This window comes from Ixodes scapularis, unplaced genomic scaffold, assembly GCF_016920785.2.
Source record: "Ixodes scapularis isolate PalLabHiFi unplaced genomic scaffold, ASM1692078v2 PGA_scaffold5__190_contigs__length_132052651, whole genome shotgun sequence".
Taxonomy (NCBI): Eukaryota; Metazoa; Arthropoda; class Arachnida; order Ixodida; family Ixodidae; genus Ixodes; species Ixodes scapularis.
In genome coordinates, this window is record NW_024609880.1 from 6,400,366 (window position 1) to 6,427,245 (window position 26,880).

General features: G+C 44.8%; 1 protein-coding gene and 1 pseudogene across 1 annotated transcript in view; both read right to left on the reverse strand.

Annotated features, from left to right (window-relative positions):
- Positions 1–26,221, reverse strand: part of LOC120847579 (juvenile hormone acid O-methyltransferase) — a 69,571-nt gene extending 43,350 nt beyond the window's left edge. Inside the window, exons 1-2 of the mRNA XM_040219409.1 lie at positions 26,175–26,221; positions 22,858–23,436 (exon numbers count right to left, since the gene is read on the reverse strand). Coding sequence (XP_040075343.1) covers positions 22,858–23,412 — 555 coding nt within the window. The 5' untranslated portion in view covers positions 23,413–23,436; positions 26,175–26,221. The remainder of the gene's footprint in view (positions 1–22,857; positions 23,437–26,174) is intronic.
- LOC120847580 lies at positions 11,736–12,329 on the reverse strand (annotated as a pseudogene).
- Positions 26,222–26,880: the final 659 nt, after the last annotated feature.

Here is a 26,880-nt window from a genome sequence, read left to right on the forward strand (position 1 = left end):
TGGTCACTCGGATTAGCCCTTGCTGTACTGAGCTACCGCCTGCAGTGCCTTATCGTTGGCTGGTGTCAACAACGAGAACACACACACCCTGTCTACACCAAAACTACAAGCGTTCACCGCACACGCAACGCCGCCGCCGCTTTTAAGCTTTTGTGAAATTGCTTTCTTTTGCCGTGGAGAACCGCCTTATCTTAACTACGCGCCTGAAATCCTTCCAGGCGGGCGTACACAATATCAAGCGTTTCGAGAAATGCCCGTGGAGTAGAACTATGGGAAAATTCGGAGCCCGCGATGTCGATATCGTCGCCGTTGTGTTAGTACGCCGTCGCGTACTGCAGTCCCCCGTTGGGGGAGGGGGGGGGGGGCGGTCTTACTACGATAACATGGCGACAGCGTTTAGACTCTATGTATTTACGCGAGGCTCGAGTATTTGGGGATAATGCTGCCGGTTGGTGTGCCCCTTTGTGCCTGATATTATCGCCCGTGACGCCAGCGAGTGAGATGGCGACAGGCATGGCTGCTCAGTAAACAGGCGTCGGCGGCCATGTTTTGCTGGTTGAAGCGAACCCCCTTGTTCTTGACAGCGAGCGGGGAAATGCGAAAAAAAGATTGTATCAGCCGTTTTGCCAGAACTAGCGACGAGTGTCGTCTGCGGTTTCCGGCAACTATTTTGCCATAATCGTGAGCTTAGCGAGGAAATGATTTTTGCTAGCCACAGAACACTACCACGCAGAAAGGGAATGCTTGAACATGTTTTTGTTCTGGATATATATCAGGGATATATATGAGAGAGAGAGAGAGAGAGAGATGAAGGTAGAGCGGAAGAGGGAATAGCATATAGTGTCGCAGGAGAATAAAGTAAACAAAGTTCCTAGTGGCCGATGGCTGCATGATCTTTTCTCGGATCACTAGTCCGTAATATGATACCTCTTTGTACACAGTAGTTTCTCCTTAATTTAAGTGTATGAACGATTTCTTTAGTTATAATTGGCCTCATCTGAATAAAAATATATAAAAGATGTGTGTTGGTTTCATGAAACTGGAACTCAGAGTCAGTTCTTGTATAAAACACTGCTAAGTGTAGGCTTTGAAAAAGGACCCTACTTTGGGGAGTTGTATCTTCTTTCTCAATAAAATGATGCAACATGTCTTTAATGGAAATGAATGCCGAAATAGAGTATAACAGGTTAGCTAATTTTAAAAAAAATTGAGGGTGGTGTTTTTTTTTTATTCGCATCGGAATTTTTCTTTGTTTGATTTTTTTTTCATGTTTGACTAAATATATCCTAACTATTGTATCACACAGATACCTTAGTTATGTTTTAAATATTAGCTATATATTAGTAGAATAATATCTGCAAATTATATCATAATGATTAAATTATTTCATGAGATACAGACCTCCAAAGTTTGCCATTTGTCGTTCGAGCAGGCATCTTTGTCAATTTTTAGAAAAATAAATAAATTTTAAATAAATATGATTACTTTATATTACAAGCAAGCTATAGCCATAGTTTGCGCCTAAAACGTATTAGAGTTCTCCTAATGTTATCGCTTTAGTTATTCACTCTCAAACGGGCCCCCTCCATCAGTGCGCGTTAATGCAACTGTCCACCACCTCATGCCTTACGATTTTTCCTGTCCCCAAGTATTTTTTCTAGTCAAAACTAAGTTTCGATTCGTTCATACCAGACACTAGACAATAACATATAAAAACATCAGTTGATTTGAAAATGTCGACTAGCCATCCTTTGGTCGATCTTCTCTGAAATCACCCTTTGTTCGAAATGTTTTTTTTTCTGCAGCCGACTTTGTTAGCCGACCTGCTTTGAGAGTAGTTTCATTTCGTCACACCATCGTGTCTTTGCACTGTGGTCAAACTCCAGCCGCAGTGTTTTGCTTTTTGTTCCTTCAGGATCCCTGGGAAATATGTGAGAAACCTTAAATCAAGTTATGTAATGTCACAAAAAAGAGTGAATCAAATTGCTGGAGTGTGTTGGGCGTATGAAATACACAACAGTAACTCTAATGCAAGTCCAACGTCGCTTTAACAGTCGCGTTTATTTGTTTTATTCACTTACAATCATTCACTCAGATTACTCACTAGAGTGGGCAGGTTGGCGGCAGCGAGGCCGAGATGTCTAATAAGTTGTTCCTTCTTTTTGTTCAGATCACGCTGCTGCCTCATGGAAAATCCACTGATACGACAGCAACTAATCTTTGCTTCGAGGGTACCATCGGTTGCACGCGTGGAAGTTGCGCGTTGAGAAGTCAGTACACCTCACCCTACCGTGACTCGACGACGGCCAGTGTCATCTTCGACTACCAGGTGTCGTGGGACACCGAGCGACTACGTGGGACATCAGCGTTGCTGTCCGAGTGTATAAAGGCGTGCCATCTCGACAACTACTTCAGTGGGCAGGTTGGCGGCAGCGAGGCCGAGATGTCTAATAAGTTGTTCCTTCTTTTTGTTCAGATCACGCTGCTGCCTCATGGAAAATCCACTGATACGACAGCAACTAATCTTTGCTTCGAGGGTACCATCGGTTGCACGCGTGGAAGTTTCGCCTTGACAAGTCAGTACACCTCACCTTACCGTGACTCGACGACGGCCAGTGTCATCTTCGACTACCAGGTGTCGTGGGACACCGAGCGACTACGTGGGACATCAGCGTTGCTGTCCGAGTGTATAAAGGCGTGCCATCTCGACAACTACTTCAGTGGGCAGGTTGGCGGCAGCGAGACCGAGATGTCTAATAAGTTGTTCCTTCTTTTTGTTCAGGTACGTTTTAAAATTGACAATTGCTATTCTTTCCGTTCGGACGATCGTTTTTTATTGCTGCTGACCTGCCCACGCCACTTGCAGTCTTGTGTTGCGACTTCCGCTTCTTTTTTTCGGTCACTTCTTTGTTGTGGCGACGTTGAACCAAATCCTGGTCCTATGAGCGCAGACCAGTTGGCCCAGTTCACGCAGATGCTTCTCCTGTTGAACGAACTGAATTCTCGGTCGCAAAGGTTTGAGACGGGTCAAACAGAGTTAAAAAGTTCCATTGATGAAGTAAAACAGGGCCAAAAAACAATCGACGACAAAATTACAAATATCGGGGAAAGACTTACGTCTGTTGAGAATAAAGCGGGAACGATGGAGAGTGAACTGGATGCACTGCGACGGGAAAACAGAGATCAGAGGAATGTTAATGCCGCCTTGCACTCACGTCTGAATGAAGTGGAGGATCAATCCAGACGAAACAATCTACTTTTCTATGGAATTCCTGACTTGGCAGCAGCAACGGCACGAGCTAGCACGCTTACAACCCGTCATTTTGCAGACCGTGCTCTCAACCCATCCAAGAACGCATCATCATCCCTGTGTCCCGGTGGCCTGCCAGACTGCAAATCTGTTGTGCTGCCATCTACCCAGCGTTGATCTTCCACGGGACACCGTGCCATTGGTCAAGAGCTGGAGGACGTCAGCCCCTCTTCGCTACAAAAGACGCACGCATCTCGTCTTCCATCACTTGGCAGCAGCAACGGCAGGAGCTAGCACGCTTACAACCCGTCATTTTGCAGACCGTGCTCTCAACCCATCCAAGAACGCATCATCATCCCTGTGTCCCGGTGGCCTGCCAGACTGCAAATCTGTTGTGCTGCCATCTACCCAGCGTTGATCTTCCACGGGACACCGTGCCATTGGTCAAGAGCTGGAGGACGTCAGCCCCTCTTCGCTACAAAAGACGCACGCATCTCGTCTTCCATCACTTGGCAGCAGCAACGGCAGGAGCTAGCACGCTTACAACCCGTCATTTTGCAGGTTTGTTCCAATTTCTTACGTTAAATACTTCAAGCGTTGTCACCGTTGCTGCTGCCACAGCTGTTGAATATTACGCCTGTCTGCTTTCTTTGTTTGTTTTTGAGTGATCCCCTATGACGAAGGAAATCTCCAAAATATTAAATGAACTTAAAGATGAACTTCGCCAGGAATGGAAGGCTTTTAGGGAGACACTGGAACGAGATATTAGAAGTGATATACGTGACTTCCGGAATGATGTTAAAGAGGCGAAGGATAGTATGGATTTTATGAACCGCGAGTTCGAAGACATAAAGAAAAAGCTTGATACAGTACTTAAGGAAAACGCTCCGTTAAAGAAAGAGAACGGAAATCTCTCGCAAAAGTGCGATGAACTGGAAACATGCTTAAGGAACTGCCAGGATCGGCTTACGGACGCTGAGCAGTACTGGAGGAACACCAACCTGGAAATTAAAGGAGTCCTCAAGCGTGATGCCAAAGTACTTCCAGATGTGATTCGAAAACTGGGAGAGTCAATTGGGGAACAAATTACTCGAGCGGATATCGCCATCTGTCATCGTGTACCGACGCGGGACACTGAGACTACAAACATAATCCTACAGCTTGTAAACCGCAGCAAGCGCGACGCAATACTTCAGAAGGCAAAAAAGAAGCGCCTTACAAACTCGGATGTAGGCCTCGACACAAATACGCCGATATTTGTGAACGAGCATCTTTGCCCGTCATTAAAACGTATTCTTGGCAAAGCGATTGCTAAGAAGCGGCAGTCGAACTGGAAACATGTCTGGGTGAGCAATGGAAAAATATTTGCTCGCCAAGCCGATGGTTCCCCACTCGTTCCAATCAAAAATGAAGCTGACATCGAGAAGATTAGTTAGCTTATCTACTCGGTCTCTTTGTGTTTCTTTTTTTTTTATTTGCAATGGAATACAGGGAGTTAGTTTTGCCTGTAGACCTTGGTCATTGCTTGTCATCGAAAGATAACACTGTAATCTATCACCTAAATGCCCGTTCCGTAACAAATAAACATGACAGTATCATATTACATTTAAATCAGTGCGGTGTTTCCTTTGACATAATAATGTTTACGGAAACCTGGTATCAGCATGAAGCTGACATGCTCATTGTACCAGGTTATAATCATTTCTATTTGAACCGAACAGATAAACGTGGTGGTGGTGTTTCTATTCACGTAAAATGTTCTATTAAATGTGAGTTGCTACATGCGTTTTCTCAAAAATCAAGCGATTATGAGATACTAACTCTAAAATGTGGTAACACTATTTTTACTGTTATATACCGCCCCCTTCGGCAGATTTTGGAAACTTCATTTCTTTTCTTGAGCGCTTCTTTGACTACGTCTGGGTAAATAACTATCGCCTAGTTCTAGGCGGCGATTTCAATGTTAACATATTAGATGACTCCTTCTATTCAAATTCTCTCAGTAGTACACTCAACTCTAATGGCTTTGTAAATGTAATTACGTCTGCTACTAGAATCACCCAAACCACGTCAAACGCAATTGATCTTTTTATTACGAATGTTACAACCAATGTTAAGGTATCTGGCACTATAAGCTGCAGTATCAGTGACCACATTCCCATTTTCTTGTCGATACAAAATTATGAAATACCGAAAAAAGTAAAAAGTACCGCCACCTTCCGTAAAATGTCCGATGACTGCCTCCTGGCATTTAGGGATGCAGTTCTTAACTGTGACTGGAGCTTTGTTTATTCTAGCTTAAACGTCGATGTCTCTTATAATACTTTCCTGGACGTTTTTAAAGAACTTTACCATTTGCATTTTCCGTTAAAAACCGTAACCGTAAACAAAAAGATAAGGAAACCCTGGGTGACCGCCGTACACATTAAAATGATGCATAAAAAAGACCGCCTATACACGGCTTTCCTAAAAACGAGGGACCCAAACAGGCTCTCATCTTTTAAGAAATTTAGGAATAATCTAACTTCTGAACTTAGAAAAGCAAAATCTTCATACTATAAGCATATGTTCCATAATGTCACTAGAGAGCGCCCCGATGTGGTTTGGAAAATAATAAATGAAGTCATAAATCGTACAAAGGTGTCCCCCTCTATCGGTGAATTAAAAATAGACGGTCAAGTTATGTCCGATGAAAGTCTGGCGGAATGCTTTAACACTCACTTTTCGGTTGAACAACCCACTGCTTTTAATCCTAGTGCCCTTTCATTTGTGAGGCATAATAACGATACTTTTTTTCTAAGTCCAACTGACGAAATTGAGATCTGTAATATATTCTTAGGACTAAAAAACACCAAAAGTAGTGACGTTGATCAATTACAAATAAAGCCGGCTAAATATGTAATAGATATAATCGCCCCATGCTTAGCACACATATATAATTTGGCATTATCATCTGGACAATTTCCAGCAAACATGAAGTTGGCAAAAGTTTCTGCTATATATAAAGGAGGCGATAAGAACGCCCCAAATAATTACAGGCCTATATCAGTATTACCTATCTTCTCTAAGGCACTTGAAAAAATTATACTCGCACGTCTAAATTCCTTTTTTACAAAACATTCTATACTATCGGACTGTCAATTTGGTTTTCGACAAAGTAAATCCACTGAAGCCGCTTTATTACTTCAAAAAGAAATTATATTGCAAAATATTGAAAAAAGGCTTCTTACGTTAGGTGTATTTATAGACTTCAGTAAAGCGTTCGATGTTCTCAATCACCACATTCTTCTTGCTAAACTTGGCAACTATGGTGTCCGCGGAGTACCCCTTGCTTTACTTACATCATATCTACAATATAGGAAACAGTGCGTGGTAATTGACGGTCATTACTCTTCCTTTCATAATGTTATTGCAGGTGTGCCGCAAGGAAGCATACTTGGGCCTTTTCTATTTAATGTATACATAAATGATATTGTTAACATCGATCACCAAGTTCAGTTTGTCATTTATGCTGATGATACGAGCCTCTTTGTTTCTGCTACTGATGCTGATGTTCTGATATGTAAAGCGAATAATATCTTAAGTAAATTTGACATGTGGTCCAAAGTTAATGGCCTTAAAGTAAACACCCAAAAATCTAAAGCCATTTTATTTAGATCTATTAATAAACCAGTTCTGGTTAAAAATGAAATTAAACTTGGTGTTTCACAAATTGAATTAGTTAGCCAACATAAAATTTTAGGAGTACTTTTTTCCGAGTATATGATGTGGGACAGCCATGTTAACTATCTAATTGCTAAACTTTCCAGAGTTGTCGGCATTATTGCCCGCTGTCGTCATGTTCTACCAATCAGTATTAAGTTAAAACTTTACTATGCACTATTTGAGTCCAATTTAAACTACTGTAATCTTGTATGGGCTACGACAACTAAGACAAACCTTCAAAATACACTATTATTGCAAAAAAAAGTTTTACGTTATATCGCAGGTGTCTCATATACAGACCATACAGAACCATTATTTTCTAGATATAAGATACTTCCCGTAGAACACGTATATAATTATCGTTTACTCTGTACCCTTCGTTTCTCATCGCCAACACTCATAGATTTTTTGTATTTTATTTCTGAACTTCAGAAACGTGAAAGAAATCTAAACACACGCCGTGTCGACACTTGGCTCCTTCCTCGGTGCCGCACAAATTACAACCTCCAATCATTGCATTACAAAGTACCGTACGTGTTAAATAAATGTTCCACGAACAACATAAACATCTACACAATCGGCAAAAAAGACTTACGTACCTACTGTTTTAACTATTCATAGCTAATTTTGTTCTTCTGCTACTCCAATGTTATGTGACCTTGTTTTATTTTTCTTATCACCATGGTAAAGTGTTTTATATGTTTGCTTTCCGAGCTGCTGCCATGTATAAGGGGGACCCAGACCCAGTCAAGCTGCTTTTAGCAGCTTTTTGTCTGGGGACCCCTCCAGTACTTCTGGAAAAATAAAGTGTATTGTATTGTATTGTATTGTGTGTCTGAAACGTGGTCACAGGCGGAAGAAAAGGTTAAAAACGCGTTAGCGCTCTGCTTCGACAGGGGTTCAGCTGAGTTGACTGCCAACACGCTCTCATTTGACGTCGAGCGTGCTCATAGATTGGGACAGTTTTTTTGGAAACAAATGTAGACCAGTGATTGTCAAATTTTCGTCTTTTAAAACGAAGGACCAGGTGATGCAGCTCAGAGTCAAGCTAAAGTTAAACTGCATCAGCATTAGCGAAGATTTTTGTCCTGCGACGCGCTTGGCTCGAAGGAACTTAATCGGATTTGGAAAGACTCAGAGTTCCACCTTTAAACCTACTTATAACAAGTTGTATGTAAATGATAAGTGTTATTTTTATGACCAAGAGCTAGACCAGATCTCGGAGCTCTCTCGACCACGACCCTCCCGTAATTTGGTGCAACAATCACCAAGGTCTGAGGGTGCGCCCAGTGCACCCACACCACTTTAGCGGTCGGCGAGGGGTGGTGATCGTAATCTTCCCTCGCCTACTATGTCCAGTGCCTCCTTAGTACGTGATTTTTCTTTTTTGCTTTGTAACGTCAGGAGCGTTATCAACAAGCGCGACGCCTTGTCTTCTTTAATTGACGCATGTCTTGCTGATGTTGTGGTCTTGACGGAAACTTGGCTATCCGCAAAAGTAGATAATAGTGAGATTTTAAATTGCCAAAAGAAGTATCGGTTCTACAGATGTGACAGGGGAACTCGGTCTGGGGGTGGCGTTTTGATAGCGGTTTGCGACGAGTTGGTTTCTTTTGATGTGTCGCTTGCCTCGCCTCTGGAATTAACTTCTGTGCGCATTCGTCTGAACCACAAGGATGTAATTTTTTGCGCTTGTTATCGCCCCCCTAATTCACCTTCTGGATTTTCTTCTGATCTATATGATGCTTTGAATACATTACACGTAAGGTATCCGTCATTGCCCATTTTTGTTCTTGGTGATTTTAATTTCCCTGGTGTTTCCTGGGACGCACCTATACCCGTAGCAAGCTTCGGCTCTCTTGAGTGCAATTCCTTTCTTACTACATGCTCGGATTTTAGCTTGACTCAGCTCGTGAAATGTCCAACCCGTACAACCCCGACAAGTGCCACTGTCCTTGACCTAGTATTCACTACCCATCCAGATCTTGTACAATCACTTTCAGTTTTTCCAGGTGTAAGCGATCATTTCGTCATTCACTTTAATATTCCAAACGGTTCGCCTCGCAAATGTGCAGCTTCAAAGGTATTTAGAGACTATAGTAGGGCTGACTACACCGGGATTAATAATGAACTTGAGATATTTTTATCAGATTTTCTTCAAAAATTTTCTGAGCAATCGTTGGAAGATAATTGGTGTATGTTTAAATCGAAAGTAACTGAGCTTACTAGCCGTTATATACCCCTTCGTAAAATTAGAAATACACAGTCACCTTGGTATACGCCAACATTAAAACGGTTATCAAACAAAAAAAAAGCGCCTTTTCCGACGAGCCAAGATATCAATGATCCCAGAGAGATGGGCAGCTTATCATTGTGCAGAGGATGAGTACGCACGTGCACTGTCTCTCGCCAAACATACTTTTTTTAATCAAATCCTTCCATCGCTACTGGAAACTAATCTGCGTAAGTTTTGGCACGTTGTGAGCGGAAGTGAAAGGAAACCAATTGAACTTGCTACGGATAGCGAATCGGTCGTTCCTAGGGAAAACTGCTGCGTTGTTTTAAACTCTGCATTCTCATCGTCGTTTGTTAACAGCACGCCATGTATGTTTCCCGATGTTCCGGTTTATGATTTTATTCCGATGGATCCAATAGTTATTGACTGGGCAGGCGTAATGAAATTAATTCAAAATATGAAGCTTTCCTCTTCTCCAGGTGATGATGGCATTAACCCCAAATTTTTGAAGAACACCGAAGTGTATTCATCTATAATACTGTCGAAGATTTTTGCACAATCATTAGAATCCTGTACGCTCCTGAACGACTGGAAGGTGGGAAAGGTGGTTCCTCTGCACAAATCAGGTAACACTCATTGTCCCAATAATTATAGACCCATTTCATTAACCAGTATACCGTGCAAACTCATGGAACATGTCATATACTGTCATATGGTGTCCTTCCTCGAAACTAATTCTTTTTTTAGTATGCATCAACACGGCTTCAGAAAAAATTACTCATGTGAAACTCAACTACTCGCCTTTACTAACGACTTATTCTCTGCTGCAGATCACTTAATCACTGTTGACTGCATTTTCATCGACTTTTCTAAAGCATTCGATAGTGTCTGTCATAGTCTGCTCCTGTATAAATTAAGTAAACTTAACATGGACCCTAATATTTTTAAATGGATAGAATGCTTCTAGTCTAATCGCACGCAATATGTAACCGCCAATGACCATAACCCCCCTCACTGTCCTGTAACGTCCGGTGTCCCGCAGGGGTCAGTGCTAGGGCCCTTGCTTTTTCTTATTTATATTAACGACTTATCTAGCTGCATTTCTTCATCTATAAAACTTTTTGCTGACGACTGTGTTGTTTATCGCAAAATTCTGGAACCTGCTGATCATCATGGTCTTCAGTCTGACCTCGATAACATTTCATTTTGGTGTGACACCTGGCTAATGAAACTTAACCCTGCTAAATGTAAGTCAATGAGAATTGCACGTCATTCAAATTACATCCTACCATGTGACTACTTACTTAACCGTGTTCGCCTAACGCAAGTTTCGTCCTACAAATATCTTGGCATTATCATTTCTGCTAACCTTTCATGGCAAGATCACGTCAACTACATCACTAGTAATGCTAATCGCGCACTTGGTTATCTACGGCGTAATTTTTCTTTAGCCCCAACTAACCTGAAACTCATACTTTATAAAACTTTAGTGAGGTCAAAGCTTGAATATGCATCATCAATCTGGGACTCTCATATTAACTCCATTATTCTTCAAACAGAAGCCATTCAAAACCGTTCCGCGCGTTTCATCTTCTCAAATTACTTTCGAACTGCCAGTGTCACTTCCATGAAATCTAATCTTAACTTACCCGATCTTTCATTGCGTCGTAAACTATCTCGTCTTTGTCTCTTTCACAAGGTTTATCATTTCAATTCTCTACTCAGTGACTCTCTCTTTCTGCCACCATCGTACATTTCTTCCCGCAGCGACCATCAGTTCAAGGTTGGCGTCCCAAGCAGCCGCACCAATTTGCACTTCCACTCGTTCATTCCCCAAACCTGCACATACTGGAACCACCTCCATGCCTCCATCGCTTCAATCACCGACAGCGACCGTTTCAAAAGCGCCATTTGCAACCATTTTTTGTAATCTCCCTGCTGTGTTTATGTTCATGTTGTATTTTTTTTTTGCTTCACCACTCCTCTCTGTAATGCTTCGGCCTTGAGAGTAAATAAATGAAATGAAATGAATTACACAATCGGTATCAACTATTTTCAAAAGGTCATGGTCGAAGAAAATTAGTAGATCGGTACATAAGGCACACTGTTATAACATCAGACATTGTACAATCGGCTGGATGTTGTGAGGACATTGACAGTTGATAGGCAGCCACTAATAACTCGGAGGTTCCAGAGTGTTCCGACGACAACTGAGGCCACCACTGTAATACACAGAAAAGCTACACTTTTCTACACATTCCTTGGGCAAGGTACCATAATGCTGAAAATATCTTAACTTGCATCTGCTGGTGCTGCTACACTGCAACGCAGCGATTGTTTGGTGCAGGTCAAGGAAGCCAAGTGGATTAAACCCTCTTGGAGCCCTGTGGTATGCTGCACTTCATAAGCCAGTTTTGCTTCACAGCTTTAAACTCTATATATGTGAATAAGTTAGAAGACTACATTAGTCGTCAAGAAACCGAAGAAAATGAAAGGCCTGAATAGAACATGCCTGCACTGCTTTAAAAAGTACTCTGGGTGGTCTCACATACGTAGTCTGGGCACTTGCTGCCTAGCTTTACACTTTGCTACAGTATCAAATAGTCAGCATTTTTTTTTCCGCGCGAACCAGTGCAGAATGACTCTGGCAATCAGAGAAAACAAATTATCATAAACACTTTCGTCGCATACAGTCAGAGATTTTAAAATCTTCTGGTTAAAAAGAACACAAAGAGTGCGCCCTACGTTCTCCTTTGAAATTAGGTTGTTGATACACGTCTCGAAGACTTCCTCACAAGCTTAAACAAATAATATGAAAGAAGCAGAAGGAACTGAGAGGATTCCAAAGTGGGAGTCGGCAGTTCCTTTCACACTCAAATACAAGAGCACTTGATTTCCCTAAAAAAAACACGCATTTTCTGTCCTCAACTCATATTTCTGGGATGTTCCTACACAGGAATGAACCTTGAGGAATTTCGATGCCAGCCACCCAGCAAAATAAACCACGTTGTTCTCTTCTATTGCCAAAGGATAATTTGAAGGCGAATCGTCTGCCGTGGTAAGAAAAACTGTGCTTCCTAAGGCAAGACGAGGAGAAGGTGCCCAAAGGCCTGCGGTGAACATAGCAAGGAGAGACATGTCATCACCACAGTTCGATTTTTCCGACAGCTTGAATAGTTTGCTAATCAAAAGGTGCCTGAACGCAGCCTGAAATTGACGGAAAGTGGAGTTTGTGTTTGCACCTGATTTTGAACGTATAACAGCAAAAGTGTTTTCAAGGGTGTCCTGGTTCAGAGGGCGGTTTAAAAGGTGGGAAAAACCGCAATTAACCGCGAGGTGATTGCTGAGCAGCAGTAGAGACCTAACTGTTAAGCAGAAGCCACGAATGCAGTGCGGCTGCCTTCCACATCCGAGTACTTGCAGGCTCTTAAAAACCAGAATGCACTCTTTCAGAAACTCCTCATGGATAGGGCCGTTACAGATTGCAGAGGCATATGGCGTCTTTGCAGATTTCTGCGAGCTATTTAGGGCTGTCAAAGAGACGGTCGATTCTTTTAACGAATCTCGCTGTGTGAACAGCTGTGGCTGGCAATTGCTAAGAAGTAACAAGGGCATACATTGCAGCTGCGCAGTGATTGCTAAACACTTGAGCTGCTAGCTTCACCGACATCTTTGACGAGAAGGTCAAATTAAAATGCTTCTCCTTCAGCTTTGGCATAGAACCGATCTCAAGTTTACGGTCCTTTTCATAAGCCTCCTTGATGTAGGAACTTCTCACTATGTAATCACCAACGTTTTAGTCGTATTTAAATAGCATGTTTCTTAGTCACTTCAAAAGGTGCGGAGCATCGAAAAGGAAAAAAAAAAAGTGGCTTGCCATTGATCTCTACGTAAGGCTTTTCGGCAGTTACGATGCTTGAAAAAGAGACACGTTCTGGCACCGTTCATCGCAAACAACAGCTACCGGCTTCAGGCTAGCGTCCACAAGGGCGCTGTAGCACTAGAAAAAGAGATCTTTTAGTACATCTGAAGGTGCGCCTTTGTGAGCAAAAAATAGCCAAGCGGCTGCTTCCACGGTGTTCCGACTCCTTTCGCCATGAACATGAGAGCCTTATTTGCCAGTCTTTTGCCTTGCTGTCCACTATGTTCTTTAAGTCTTTCAAACCTGTCAGACGAGGGGTTGTATGAAAGCTCTTTTTTGATGTGCATTTTATCAAAGACTATGCTGCAGGCCCGATCGGCTCAAGGAAAAGAAGCTGCCCGCCTCTTTATCAGCTCGAAAATGCTAGGGTAAAATCCAATCTTTAGTGGCACACGCTGAAGCCATAGCTGCAGTGACCTTACTGATGGCAGCCTGAGCAGCCGCCTGCAATACTTACAGCCTTTGGGGCTATGAAAGTAGAGGCCTAAAGCCAAGGCTTTAATTGTTGTGGCTGCACCATCGCTGGCCAAACCGGCTCACATTGCTCATTCTAAGCTTGGCTTCAACGAGTGCGGCGTCACAAGGAGACACATGAACGCGGACACTCTCAACGACTTCGGCAACAGTCCTCATCGGACGTTGTCGTTGCAGCCTTCTTTGCAGCCTCTAGTTACGCTCTTGAAGCTGTCGCACCTTGGCTCTCAGGCGTTCACCTTCTTGTTACCGATGCTGCGGCTTTTGCAGGGTGCCTCAATTTGGCAATTGACCCAGATTAGATCTCCCAGAAAAACTTGCATTCGCCATCAATTTATTAAATGTGTAATCTATTCACGCTCAAGAACATTCCTCAATGATCTGAAGTGTCTTTAAACAAGAACCGCAAGTTTGACAAACTACACATGCAACTGAAGTTTAGGAAAGCAACAGTACATCTTTATGTTGGACTAGGCGCTTCATGTTGGCCAGAAATCTGATAGTCCAAAAAGACAAGGGCGCACACAGAAACATGCAAGTCAGAATAGGCATCCAAACTGTGAAATGCATTTTCTTAAAGCTTGACCATACCTTACTTATGCCCACGGCATTGTAACAGTGAAGCGCTCGCACAACAACAGGCGACTAAAGTCTGGCAGATAGGACACGGGACCATGACAGGCTCAGCATCACACACATATGACCACGGCAGCTTTTCGATAAGTTTAAAAAGTTATCGAAAAGCTGTCTTACGTGAGGTTTTGCGGGAAGACTTATGATTCAGTGAAACCGGTTCAGCTGTTTTGATTTGACGGTGTTAACACCTGGGCGTGGAACATTTTTTTCTTGTCTTTTTGTGTGCTTGACAATGACAATACCGTGAAACAAAAATGTGGCGAACTTTGAACAAACTTGGATTTGTAGCTGCCAGCTAGTCGGTCTGGTGTTATGTGGCCCCTTGCGTCATCTGCTCTCAAGATAAAGATTAGGATCCCCTGGTGTTTTTCGAGCCTTGACTTTTTATTCTTGCGTCCCAATCTTTTATAACTTCACAAAAAAAAAAACTGCAAAAGAAAAAAGTTCGCATCATAGAAAGCACTCACATTTGCGAGAAGGCCCAGCAGCACAGCCAGAGAGAGAGTCTCTAGGCGACGGTGGAGAAACCAAAATCTCCGTGTGAGCCACGTCCCCGCTGGACTCTTGAGCAGGAGCAGCATCTTGACGTAAAGCGTAGCTGTGATCAACCGCTAAAAGAAAAAGAAAGAAAGAAAGAAAAGCTTTTGTAAAAACTGCAAGTAAGAAAGCAAGTTCAACAGAGTGGAAAGTTGGACGAGTTGGTCGTTCATTTAAGCTGGCAGAAACAGTGCCTCTCTGTGTACTTTTACTGCGCCTGTATGTATACTCCTTGTTTCCTGTTTCACGTCAAGTTGCGCTGTTTCTACCACTTGAGAAAGCAAGCTCACAAAGAAAAGGGAATAAAAAAGATAGCACAAGCAATATTCGGTCACCACTTATTATTGGCCTCTAGTCGACTGCTCTCTACTAAGGTGCACGAGTATGTGTGGTCCAATGAAGCCACAGAAATCCGCTCTGCAAATTTAATGTGAACTTAGCAAAGGAGAAGAGGAAGTCCTCCCTTATTCCCCTATTTGAATGCATAAAATGTATAGTCACCTTCTTTTATGACAGGTTTAATTCAGAAGACTGGTCGTCAGGGTGACTACAGGAACTCCACCAGTCTAAGTGGCCGGAGTATGTGCAGCTCGATGAGGCTGGCGAAATCCTCTCTGCAAATTTAGCGTGAAGTTGGCCATGGAATAGTAGTTGAGTTCCATCTGTCTATTCTAACACACGACAAAGGAAATCACCTTGTTCCCACGAAAGTTTCATTTCGGAAGACTGGTCGTCAGGGTGACTACAGAAGCTCCGTGAGTCTGAACTGCCGAAGCATGTGTAGCTCAATGAGGGTGTCACACTCACCTCTGCAAATTTATGGTGAATTCGCCTATTTTAATACAAAATGTAAATCACTTTCTTTCATGGGCAGCTTTATTATGGAAGACTAGGTGTCGGCAAGGCAAAATATGCTCTGTGACGTTGATTATGTCACCTCAAGTAAAACATGTCATTATAAACGGGCCTGAAATGAACTTCTAGCAGTACCTTTGTCCATGTTCAACCAGCTTTTCCCAGATAATCTCACCTAGTTCTTTTGCAAAATGCTCAAGTCATGAAGACCATGAGGTAATGCAGTGGTGCTGGCAGTTGCTGCCACTTTATGTTAGTTTCAGTGAAAAAGCTCACCATGCAAAACTGCTGAACCTGGAGAGATTTTGCTGGAAATGTCGCATGTGTCGTCCCTGCAAATAATATAAAAATGTTATGAGCCCACAAAGCAATATTTCAACCCCATGTGGTAACCATTTTTCTAAGAGCGGGTTAACCATGCTTAGTCACAAAGTGCACGGAAGGTTTATTGGTCTGCTTACTTTTTGTGGGAAGCACACTTGGCAACGCATTGTGACGGAGGTGTCCAGGGCGCAGGAGAGCTGACTCCTCGAAATGTAAGGAGCAAACTACCCTGTCTTGTAGCCGCCATGGAGTCTTCCCCTGTAGACTTCGGTTGTTGCAGAACCAAACCCAGGCTTCGCACCTGCAGATAAGGCATGGTGCTATGAGGGTGCCATGAATACTTACGAAAAGAAAATGTAGCCAAAATGTCCACAAACCAAAGCGAATCAGTGCAAGGACCTTAACAAATGCATGACATCCCTGCTCTGTGTACATCATCAAGAGTAAAAACACGAGTCTTACGCACAGATGCCCTATTATATATCTGTGTTGTACCACTGATAACCACGCCGATGATCACGACACTTGGCTCCTCAGAGTCAGGCCGGTACAGGTAAATTTTAATATCGTGGGCACTTTTATAATGACGGCACACACCGCTGCGAAGTCAGAGTGATTTCGAACTTAGAACATTCCTAGTATAACATATTACGCCTTCAGGTGTAGTTTCTTGTGCACGTCCGGACAACCCTAATAGTTTTAGGTCAATCTAACAAGAGTTAAGAGGAGACCGAACAAAGGGCATCACACAGCAGGCATGTCACTGACAGTAGCGAAGTCTCACCTTCGAGAGTCGAGGGGAAACCGGTGCAGCGAGATGCCAGCCATGCGGGTGTTGCTTTCACACATTTCCACGGAGCACCGTTTCTTTGCGTATCGCGCTGTGCTCATCGTCGCAAAAGACGTTGAGCCCCTTCGGCGCAGTAGCGTCCAAGATCCAAGCGCACGACAGCCGAGTTCCCGCGCAGGTAACTGGGCTAATCACGCCCGAGCAAACAACAAAACTCCCGAAACGGTCTTAACTGCCGCTAAAACAATTAAAAGCGAAGAGCACGTGGAGGCCCAAACACAAGCAAGCAGACGGACGTCAGCAGACTGCCTTTCCGCGCGCCCACGAGGTGGCGTACAGAGGACGCTAATAAGAAGTATGCATAATATTAGCAAAAACAAAGACAGTTTTGAATTTTGTAGCGCGTTAAATATGATTTATATTATCTAACAATTATATTTAGCTTGTTTAAAAATACCAATGATTATACTTCTAGTCACAAACTAATTAATTTTAATAATGTTTGTCCCCACCTCTCCTAGTCGCGCTTCAATCGCATCCTTCACGTGACCCTCCAGGTCGATGTCCCTGGTGATATGTTTTGAACAGCTTTTTGGCCGAAGCTTCGCTACCCATGTACATATACCTTGGATGAAAACCCAGTGCCTGTGGTAGCAATGGTAGCATTGGGGCCGCTGCCGCTGGTGGACCGACTGCCGCAGTCTGTCTGGCCCAGCTTGTGTTGTTTTGGCTATGCCCCTGTTTGTGCACGCGCCACGCTTCATCCCATTCTGGTATCAGGCCGGTGCAGTGCAGAACTAGGTGCGTGATAGTTTCTTCTTCCTGACCGCAGGCACTGCACTGATTCTATTGCTGGATCGAACCGCTGCCGATATAGTCTTGTGCGCAGCGCTCCTGCTCGGGCCTCAAACAGGAGACGGCTGCCTAGACTGTTATTATAGTAGGCCTCCGGTCCAATTGTGTCCTTGTGAGCAGTATAGATTTGGAGTGAGGATTTCTTGTTTGCCTCCTTAACCCAGTGGGTCGTCTCTGCCTCTTTGACCCGTCGCCTCACCTCACTTGCCCACTTACTCGCAGTCGCCTCCATGACTGGCTGTGTGAAGAATGCATATTTCTTGCGGAGCTGGTCGACCCGCTTCGTCCACTGCGTCTGCGCGCAGTTAACACTGATGTAGTCGAACACTCGCCTTGCCCACCGATGCCTGTCCATATGTAGGAGTCGCCCTCGGTAGGTTAGCTTGTTTGATTCCTCTCGTGCCTCAAACGTCGACCACCCGATGTCTCCTTGTATGGGCTCAATCGCCACGTTGCCGTGGCAGCTGAGTGCTTGGCGACCGACATCCCTCTGCCTGCGTTCTATCCAGGCTCGTGTGTCAGCCGAGGCACAGACGATCTCATTGGCAAACGTGAGCCCAGGCACATCAACAGCTTTCCACAATTCCTTGATCATCAAATATCTGTTACAGCTCCACATTATGCGCCGACGTAAGATATTTTGCCCTATCTGGGCTGCCTGTCTAAGGTGTATTTGGTATTCGTCACAGTAGTCGGGCCCATTCGTTAGTGTGACTCCCAGGTACCTATACTTCGCAGTCATCGTAACGACTTCCTTTTGCAGCTGTGACTTATTATTTACAATGCCGTTCCCAGAGAACTGCACCACTGCCGATTTCTGAACATTAAACTTCAGACCCAACACGGACGATATTTCCACGCAAATATCTGCTAGCCTCTGCAACGTGTTCATGTCTCCAGCCATGAGGACGAGATCATCCGCGTATGCAAGACCCGGTAATGTCCAGTGTGTCACGCATCCATCTTCTATGCGGCGGAGTGAAAACCCTAAACCGGATGTTATTAATTTGCGCTCCATCTCTGCCGTGTACCACATGTACAATAGAGGTGAGAGAGGGCATCCGTGCTTCAGTCCCCTCTTTACATTGACACCCGTTGAATGTACACCTCCAAACGCGGCTGTAACAGTACCTCCGTCGTATAGTCGCTGTATCAATTCCGTCCACTGGTCAGGCATGGCTAGTCTTTTGAGGCAGCGGAATAGGGACCCATCGGGCACGCTGTCATTTGCCTTAGCGACATCCAGGAAGCAGCACATGAAGTCCCTGTTTTCTTTTCTGGCTATCTCTATGATATGTGTTAATACAAAGAGGTTATCCTCCAGTCGGCGGTCTTTTCGGAAGCCGTTCTGAAGTTCAGTCAGATTTCCATTCCCTTCTGTCCAGACACACATCCATTCTTTTATCACGTGCGCGAACACTCAGTAGATGACGCTTGTCACGGTCAGAGGGCGGTAGTCCTGCAGTCGTCGCTTGTTTCCTCCTCGTTTCGGCAGCAGTACGATTCGACTATTCACCCAATCGTCGGGAATGGAGCTGCCTGAAATTATATTCGTGAAGATGCATGCAAGTTGTCTTCTACTCTAGTCGCCCATGCATTTAAGAATAGCCACAGGTATTCCATCCTTTCCACGTGCTGTGTTAGTTTTGATATGGGCGATTGCTCTGTCAAGTGCCATTGTTCGATACGTCCCATTTCGGCTCAACCAACCGCTCTTTTGATCCTGGCGGTTGTGATTCGGTCAGGTTACTTGGTTTTCTCGGTGTTGCCACTGGGTCTCTTGACTCGAACATCGATGTCAGATATTCAGATAAGTATTCCGCTAAATTCACTAGATCTTTCCCTGTGTCGTCCACCAAGACGGTTGGTACAGGGTCCCTACTGTCCATTGACCTCACGTATCGCCAGAATTTTTCGGCTGCTGCTTTACCGCTATCTCTAAGTTCTTCTATTTTTCGCTGGTCTGCCTCTGTCATCTTGTACTGTATTAAAACTTGCAGCTTGTGTTTTAAAGTAAGGAACTCGTTCCAAGCCAGCTCCACTTCTACGCTGTTTCCTCCCTTGACAGCGCATCGATGAGCCTGGTTGACTTGCCTCCTCACATCTCGTGCTGCTTTTACCTCCGCATTCCACCAGCTATTGCGCCGAACTCCGCCTCGTGACCGTCTCCGGATGGAGTGTACTTTAATTAGATGTTTGAGTTCCCTGATAAACTCCTCATAGTTCGTCGCTGAAGCCCGTCTTGTGCTGGCTTCGAACTCCTTCACCACGGTTTCTATGGCGCTCACAGGTAACACAAGTTCGACAGTCTTGTACTATTCCTTTTGTGGCCGCTTTCATGTTGAAGACGAAAAGTCTACCCTCAGACGGTTATGATCACTGCCTAAACTGAATGTTCCATCTTCGTCTATCTGCATGCTCTGTAGTTTACGTCCAAGTGCACTGGGAGTTAGAACGTAGTCAATAAACGTTTTGCTATTCCTTGCGCACCATGTGAACTATCCTACACAAGTCTCACGGAGATTGATTATTTCAAGGTTTAAGTCATCCGCCAGTTCACGTAATAGCTTTCCATTACCATCTTCTTTTCCGCCCAATTCCTCCAAATGTCCGTTGAAGTCTCCAATTATAAGTACTTCGGCTTCCTTAGCCATGCCCTCTGTCGGATTCAACATGAACCCTGTGTGACATCACGTAAGCTCCCTCTGTCGGACGCAACTCGAACCCGTGGAAAACACGAACCCTGTGCGACATCATGTGAGCGCCCTCCGTCGGACGCAACTCGAACCTGGGGAAAATCACGTGGTTAACATCACGTGATGGGAGCCGTGGTGACGACATCTCTAATACGTGTCTTTCCCACGCTTCTGACATGCGCCGCGTACGTGACTGATAACATCGGCTGTTAACACCTGGTGATTACAGGCTAAGTGTCGCGTACGTGACACGCGCCGCGTACGTGACCTCACACCTATACCGCGTACGTGACTCGAGGGCGGGACCTCGATGAGCTCCGATTGGTCACTGGCTAATGCCCTGTGGGCGGGGCCATCCATGCCAACGGCCTGTCATTTGTCATGGGTCGGATTGGGCTTGGCCCCGCCCTGCTGCGCTGTGATTGGTCGGATCGGGTTTGGCTCCGCCCTCCTGGGCTTTGAACATGTGACAGTAATGGGGGGGCTACGAGGCCACGAACACCGCTTGAATCGCGTGCGCGAAATCACGTGATAGGAAGACGAGCAACGTTAGCGCCCAGCGATGCATTACGTCACACGACCATCGTCACATGTCCTGCTTTTCCTCCATCCTGTTTTTAACCGCATTACAAAAGCCAAGTGGCAGGAAAACACGTGATCTGAATTGCACGCGCACACACACACACAACGGATAACTAAGACGAGTTAAGCGGTTTCGGAAGCAATGCTCGTAACTCAGGGGGTAGGGTGTCGAGCTGCTGTGCACAAGGTAGAAAGGTCGATTCCGAGCCGGCCGCGGAGCCTTTTTTAGCGATTAAAATGCATTTGCCACGCAGCGATTCAAATAATGTCACGTGACCGTCATGTGACCGCAGCGCAGCGCCCTCCTTCGGATGCAGCACAAACCCTGTGCGACATCACGTGAGCGCCCTCTGTCGGACGAAGCTCGGACCCTGTGACATCACGTGGTTGTTATCAGATGATGACCACAGCTGTCAACACCTGGTCAACCACGCTTGAGGTCTGACGTTTGAGGTACGACCTCACACCTGTGCCGCGTACCTCGGGATGCGGGACCCGGGCGAGCTCCGATTGCCCGGGTTTGCCCCAGTCTGCCCCAGTCTTAGGTTTACAATCATGTTCTCCGATTGGTCACTGCCCAACACCCTGTGGGCGGGGTCTCCTATGTTGGTGAACACCATGGGCGTGGCCATCGATGCCCACGGCCTGACATTGGTCACTGGGATGGGAGAGAGGGAAGGGGTCCCGCCCTCCTGCGCTGTGATTGGTCGGTGGCCGAACTGGTACATGTTTTCTGTACGCTGTGCTCGGAGGCGAGTATTGTATGGTGCGCTGCGATCCTTATGTCGGATGTTTGGTGATCGAATCGGTATTTCTCAAACGCCCGGTCACCGAATCAAAAAATTAAACGTACCGGAGCACCTACGGCTGAGCTGGCGAGCTTGCTCTCGTAGAGGAGTAAACAAAGGAGCTTGCCGTCCATAAGGAGCTTCCCGACAGCAGCTTATGGTCCATAAGGAGCTTCCCGTCCATAAGGAGCTCCTTATGGACGCTCTCGTAGAGGAGTAAACAAAGGAGCTTCCCGTCCATAAGACCGTCCTCAGGACGGTCTTATGGACGGGAAGCCCAGAAGTTGATGAATGACAAAGACGATCCATCTCGACTGCGGCTTTCCGGGAGAGAGCGAATTCCGCCTACGAGCTTGTCGTCTGCTAAACCCAACTCAACGAAACCGCCACCGACTCGGCGGTAACTCCAGGTAACTCTCGCCTCATTGAGCTGCACTACAGCGGAGTTACTCTCGACCACAAAATATTTATTAAGAAGAACTGCGACGGCTGTCAGTTGTAATGTTTGTACGCAAGCTATTTGACGGGCTTATCGAAAAGCATCCAAAAAGTTTCAGTGCCGACAGCAGCTTAGAAACAGCGGAAAACGTCACTTTTTCTCGTTCTGCGCATGCATTGGCTGGTGTCAATCAATGGCCGCCGGTGGCGACACTCGGCCCCAGCTGCCGAGCCCGCGGTCCGCGATCCAGCCTATTACAATAGAGATCAGTGGTACTGACCTTCGCTGCCTTCGCCGAGAAATGTTCGAGCGTCGAAAGCATCAAGCTGCCGGTGATTGTTGCCAAACCGAGTGCAATGTCGTCCCGTATTAAAAAACGCAGACGCGAGAATGACACCGATTCACGACTCCGCCAAAGCGACTTGGCCCTGGGAGCCGCCATTTTTTAACTGTGCTCGTCTTGGCTTTAGCCAACCTATCATCACGAATCCTCCTTGGAGGAGCGCAAAGACCCTTTGCGTACGGACGCAATTTCCGAAAAAAAATAGCGTACTCTGAAATAACGCACGCACAGCGCAAAATCTGGTTAGCGTTCGGCGCATACGCAGTGTCGACGACGCTATTTCTTTGCTTACGCAAAGCTTTAGCGTGCGCTATTCGAAAACTCCCTAATGGCGACTGCCAATGTTGCTTGATGAAAGTTTGAAAAAGGTCTTTACGTAACACAAATTGTGAAAACACAAAAACAGGATGAGCGAAAAATCTCACTCCTTTGTACGGCTTCCATCGATCCAGCTCCACAATTTTCCTCCACACCACAAAGAAATTGTTGCGAGCCGCGAAAACCAGCAAGCACTCCCCCTCGTCGGTCATCAATGCTGCCACATTTCTTAGAGCAGCTCCGAGGTCCTCCGCCCAGTTCAGGGCGAAGAAAGAGTAGACGCGCTCAAACTTGCCGTACATCTTGACGAGCCCCGACACGTCGCTTTCGATGTCATGTACCTCGTACGTGATCTGCGGATGCGGGAAGTTCTCCTTGGCATACTTCACCATTTCAGCGGACACGTCAATGGCCACCATCATGCCGCAAGGTTGGCAGCGTGGCAACAGCTCCTGACGCGTGAAGTCGCCTGTCCCGCAGCCAACGTCGATGAACTGCCGGTTACGGTTTGGTCCACTGCCGAAGGACTTTTGCAGTAAGTCGAGACCTTTTATGTTGATGTATTTCTGTAATTGGTTGGCTTTGATGTAGGCCTCCGGAACAATAGCCATTCCAAGAGGCGGCTTGCCGGCAACGTCACCATCAGATGAAGCAGATGCCATTTTCGCCACTGAAGTGTCACGAACTGTATAGAATAAAGACGTTTTAGTAAATTCTGCGGTGAAATCTATAACATTAATCGATGCGAATCGGAGGTACTGGTCAGTCTAAATGGCAACTAAAACTTGTCAATAGGTAGTTTTTCAAGCTCTAGTATAATTTGATGCCGATAATATAATTTTAAACGCGCGAACAAATATGGCAATCAAAAGTTGGAAAACTATCATCACTGGTCTGCTGCCAACTGCATCATTTTTAATTACCAAGTTATGAAATAAAGAAAAGTCTAATATCAACGAACCCATTCTAGCTAGTCCGAGAAATTAATGTAAACTGACATTAATTCTGGTCCAAGCATATGGTGCTATCAAAGTCGCGACTTTTGACAATTGGCAAAACTTCCCAAGTCACGGCCAATCCTTCCGGACCAAAAGCCCCGAAATAATATTAATTAAACAAAAAAATATTCCGTTTCTCTTTTTTAATTACAAATATTTCCTGAATATATATTTATATTTTTTTTTTTTAATTTTCACGCGCCGTCGTTTTGCCAGCCGCAGCCTTCCCAGTTTAAAGGAACGCCCACCCGTTTTCAAGTCTGCACAGTGCTCCCCGCTGCACGTTTCGCTGGCGTCATAAACCAGTGGAGCAGAGGTGAGCTTTAGTATTGCGTATACGAGCAAACGCAAGCACTGTGTGTTCACGTTTGGGTTGCGTGTTCCACACTGCGCATGCGCGAGAAGCATGAAACTCTAACGCAATCGCAGAGGGCTTGAGCTTCCTTCTAAACGCAATACTAAAACTCTGGTACAATCCCATACCGACTGCAGCATTGCATTGGCACAGTGAAGAGTGTTGCGTGCATTCAGAAATGACTGTTTGGGAGCCATAATCGCGAGCAGTTGCGCCGTGCCCGCTGAGCAAGAGATCTGGGGGACACTCTCTAGAACGCTTGCCGTTTCCACCGCGAGAGGGCGAGCAATGAGCTGGAGACGCGAATACTTTCAGACAGCTGTTTCAGAATAAGCGAAGAGCGCGCGCGCACTGCTTTGATGGAGCCTCAAGATGCTCAAGCGCACGTTCGATCATCGCTTTGACTGCATAGCAGCAGAATGTCGTCCGCAAGTATTGTGCGCTAAATATGGTTTAGCGCAACTGTGGTTAAGTGTACCCATGGAACAATATAAAAAGCGGGCGACTTGCAAACTGTGTTCAAATTCAAAGGCCTCAATTCATTATCGAAGACTTCCTTTTGTTGCTTTGCACTCGTACTGAAGACATTTCGGCAGGAAGCTTTCAAGAGAAGGAATGACAAACCCTTGGAGTCTGCTTGGCTCATGTTTAGATTTGTTGATGTATTATATCAAATAGTGAGTAAAAAAGCAATCTGCTTGTACTCCGACTAGATGCATGGTAGGTTTTACGGTAATCAGACTCTCCACATCACAATTACATTTACAATTGATTTCTTTACTCACGCTGTTTTCAATTATTCAGATCATTAAACAATCCATTTTTCAAATGTAGAAAAAGTATCAATAACAAATGTACTCTTTTGTAGAAATAGTAATACAAATAATAATAAATATTCTAAATATGATTTGAACCGAATTTGATTTAAATACGTAAGATATAAATGCGTGAACCTGTTTGTGCTAACTAATATTTGATATTCGATTTTATTTATCTCGTAAATGGCACTCGTTACATTACAGTGCAGTGAACGAAATTTCACAAGGTTTTCAATTTTTATCATAATAAATGACGAGAAGTCATTTGTTCGTGCAATACTAGTAGAGTTAAATCTTCGCGCAATTCGGTAAAACGTGCGTAAATAACCCTGTTTAGTATCATGTTCACCGAGGGATCTTCCCAGCCCAGCTTGTGTGAACACTTTTTCGGAGAGTAAAATTATAAAATGGAAGCAGATACCAACTGCGGCCACTTCAGTTGACACCACTCACTGACGTATAAGCGAATTCATATTTTACAATATGAGCATCTACCTATAGCCCGTTGCAACTCAAGACGGTAGGGCGAGGGAAAGGAAGGCCGGGGAGGAGGAAGCAGACGGAACGCTGGAGAGAGAAGGAGGTTTCCCCCTCTCTTCTCCAGCGTTCCGTCTGCTTCCTCCTCCCCGGCCCGTCTTACCCTCGCCCTTCGTTCTTAGGTTGCAACGGACTATAGTTCGACGTCATGCCCTGAGTTACGTGGCGACAAAAGCGAAACATATATTTAAGTTACAGTTACAGTAAATTAAGAATAAATGAGACGCGTTAAGTTACAGTTACTTCGTCTTTGTAGCTTAGTTCCTTTCAAAACTTCAATTTTTTTTTATTTAACTATGAATACATTGATGACAACACACGGTGACTCCGATTTATATTTATTTGGAGCTCTCAGAAAACTTTCATTTCACTTTTCGATGTATACATTATTACTGGCGCACAACTTCGTTGAACCAAAGCGTTTACTGCATCGATACAGGATGGACTAATTAATAAATTTATTAGTTCATGTAACACAGCCGCAAATACCTTTCAAAAGTATTATCACTTTACTTTCCCGTTTTGATGTACAATTGTTTTTATTGCTAAAGAGGAGCTCAACAAATACGTTGGACGGCAGTGCACTATTCAGGCGTAAAATGTTTTTCTAATCGTGGAAAAGTATTTGGGGATTGCGAGTGCTATCGGGGTTTCAGCCTGCGATCGCTCAGTCTCCATGCTAGCGGCGATGTTCAGAAATTAAAGACTATACTCACCCGAGGTGCTTGTGAAGGTTGGAAGAAGAGGACCTCCCGGCTGCGTGTACTCTTTTGCAGTGTTTGCAGAAAGCAGTGAAGATATTGCCACTAAATACGACAAGGTCTAAGTGCAGTTCATAGCCGGGTCATGATAACAACTGCCGTTCGTCAGTCATGAGATTCTCTAGTTTGACCGATAACGGTTATTTACAATACAGATATTTTCCATCTTTCTTCCGACATTCACTATCCCTTCCTCTTTCTCTTAACAGTTGTCTGATTCCCCCTTCTCGGCTGACAGGAAAGCAGGATATCGATGAACAGAAGAGTCCTTTACAATGGTAGGGAGGGGAACAGAAGTCTAAAGCATTTGCAACTGAAAAAAAGTGTAAAAGATCGTTAGTATTAAAGAAGGTAAAGAAAGGACTGAACAAAAACAACACAAAGTCGTCTCGCAATGCGTTACGCTTTTTTTTTTTTTTTTTTTTTTTTTGTAATTTTACGCAGAACGAAACTTTCCCTTTACCAGGTGCCCAGGACCCCTGGGAAAGGGCAAGTCGGCCAGTTGAGACATCGTCTGCGGCCCCGGTCCTACAGTGCCTCTCCTTGCCGCAACTCGCTATAGGAAAGAAAGCTATTCCGGCGACTGCGGCGGAACCGGCGACAGAACGACAGAGGCTCACGTTTGGCCTTAAACAATGGACCTTTTTCGACTACGGAGCAC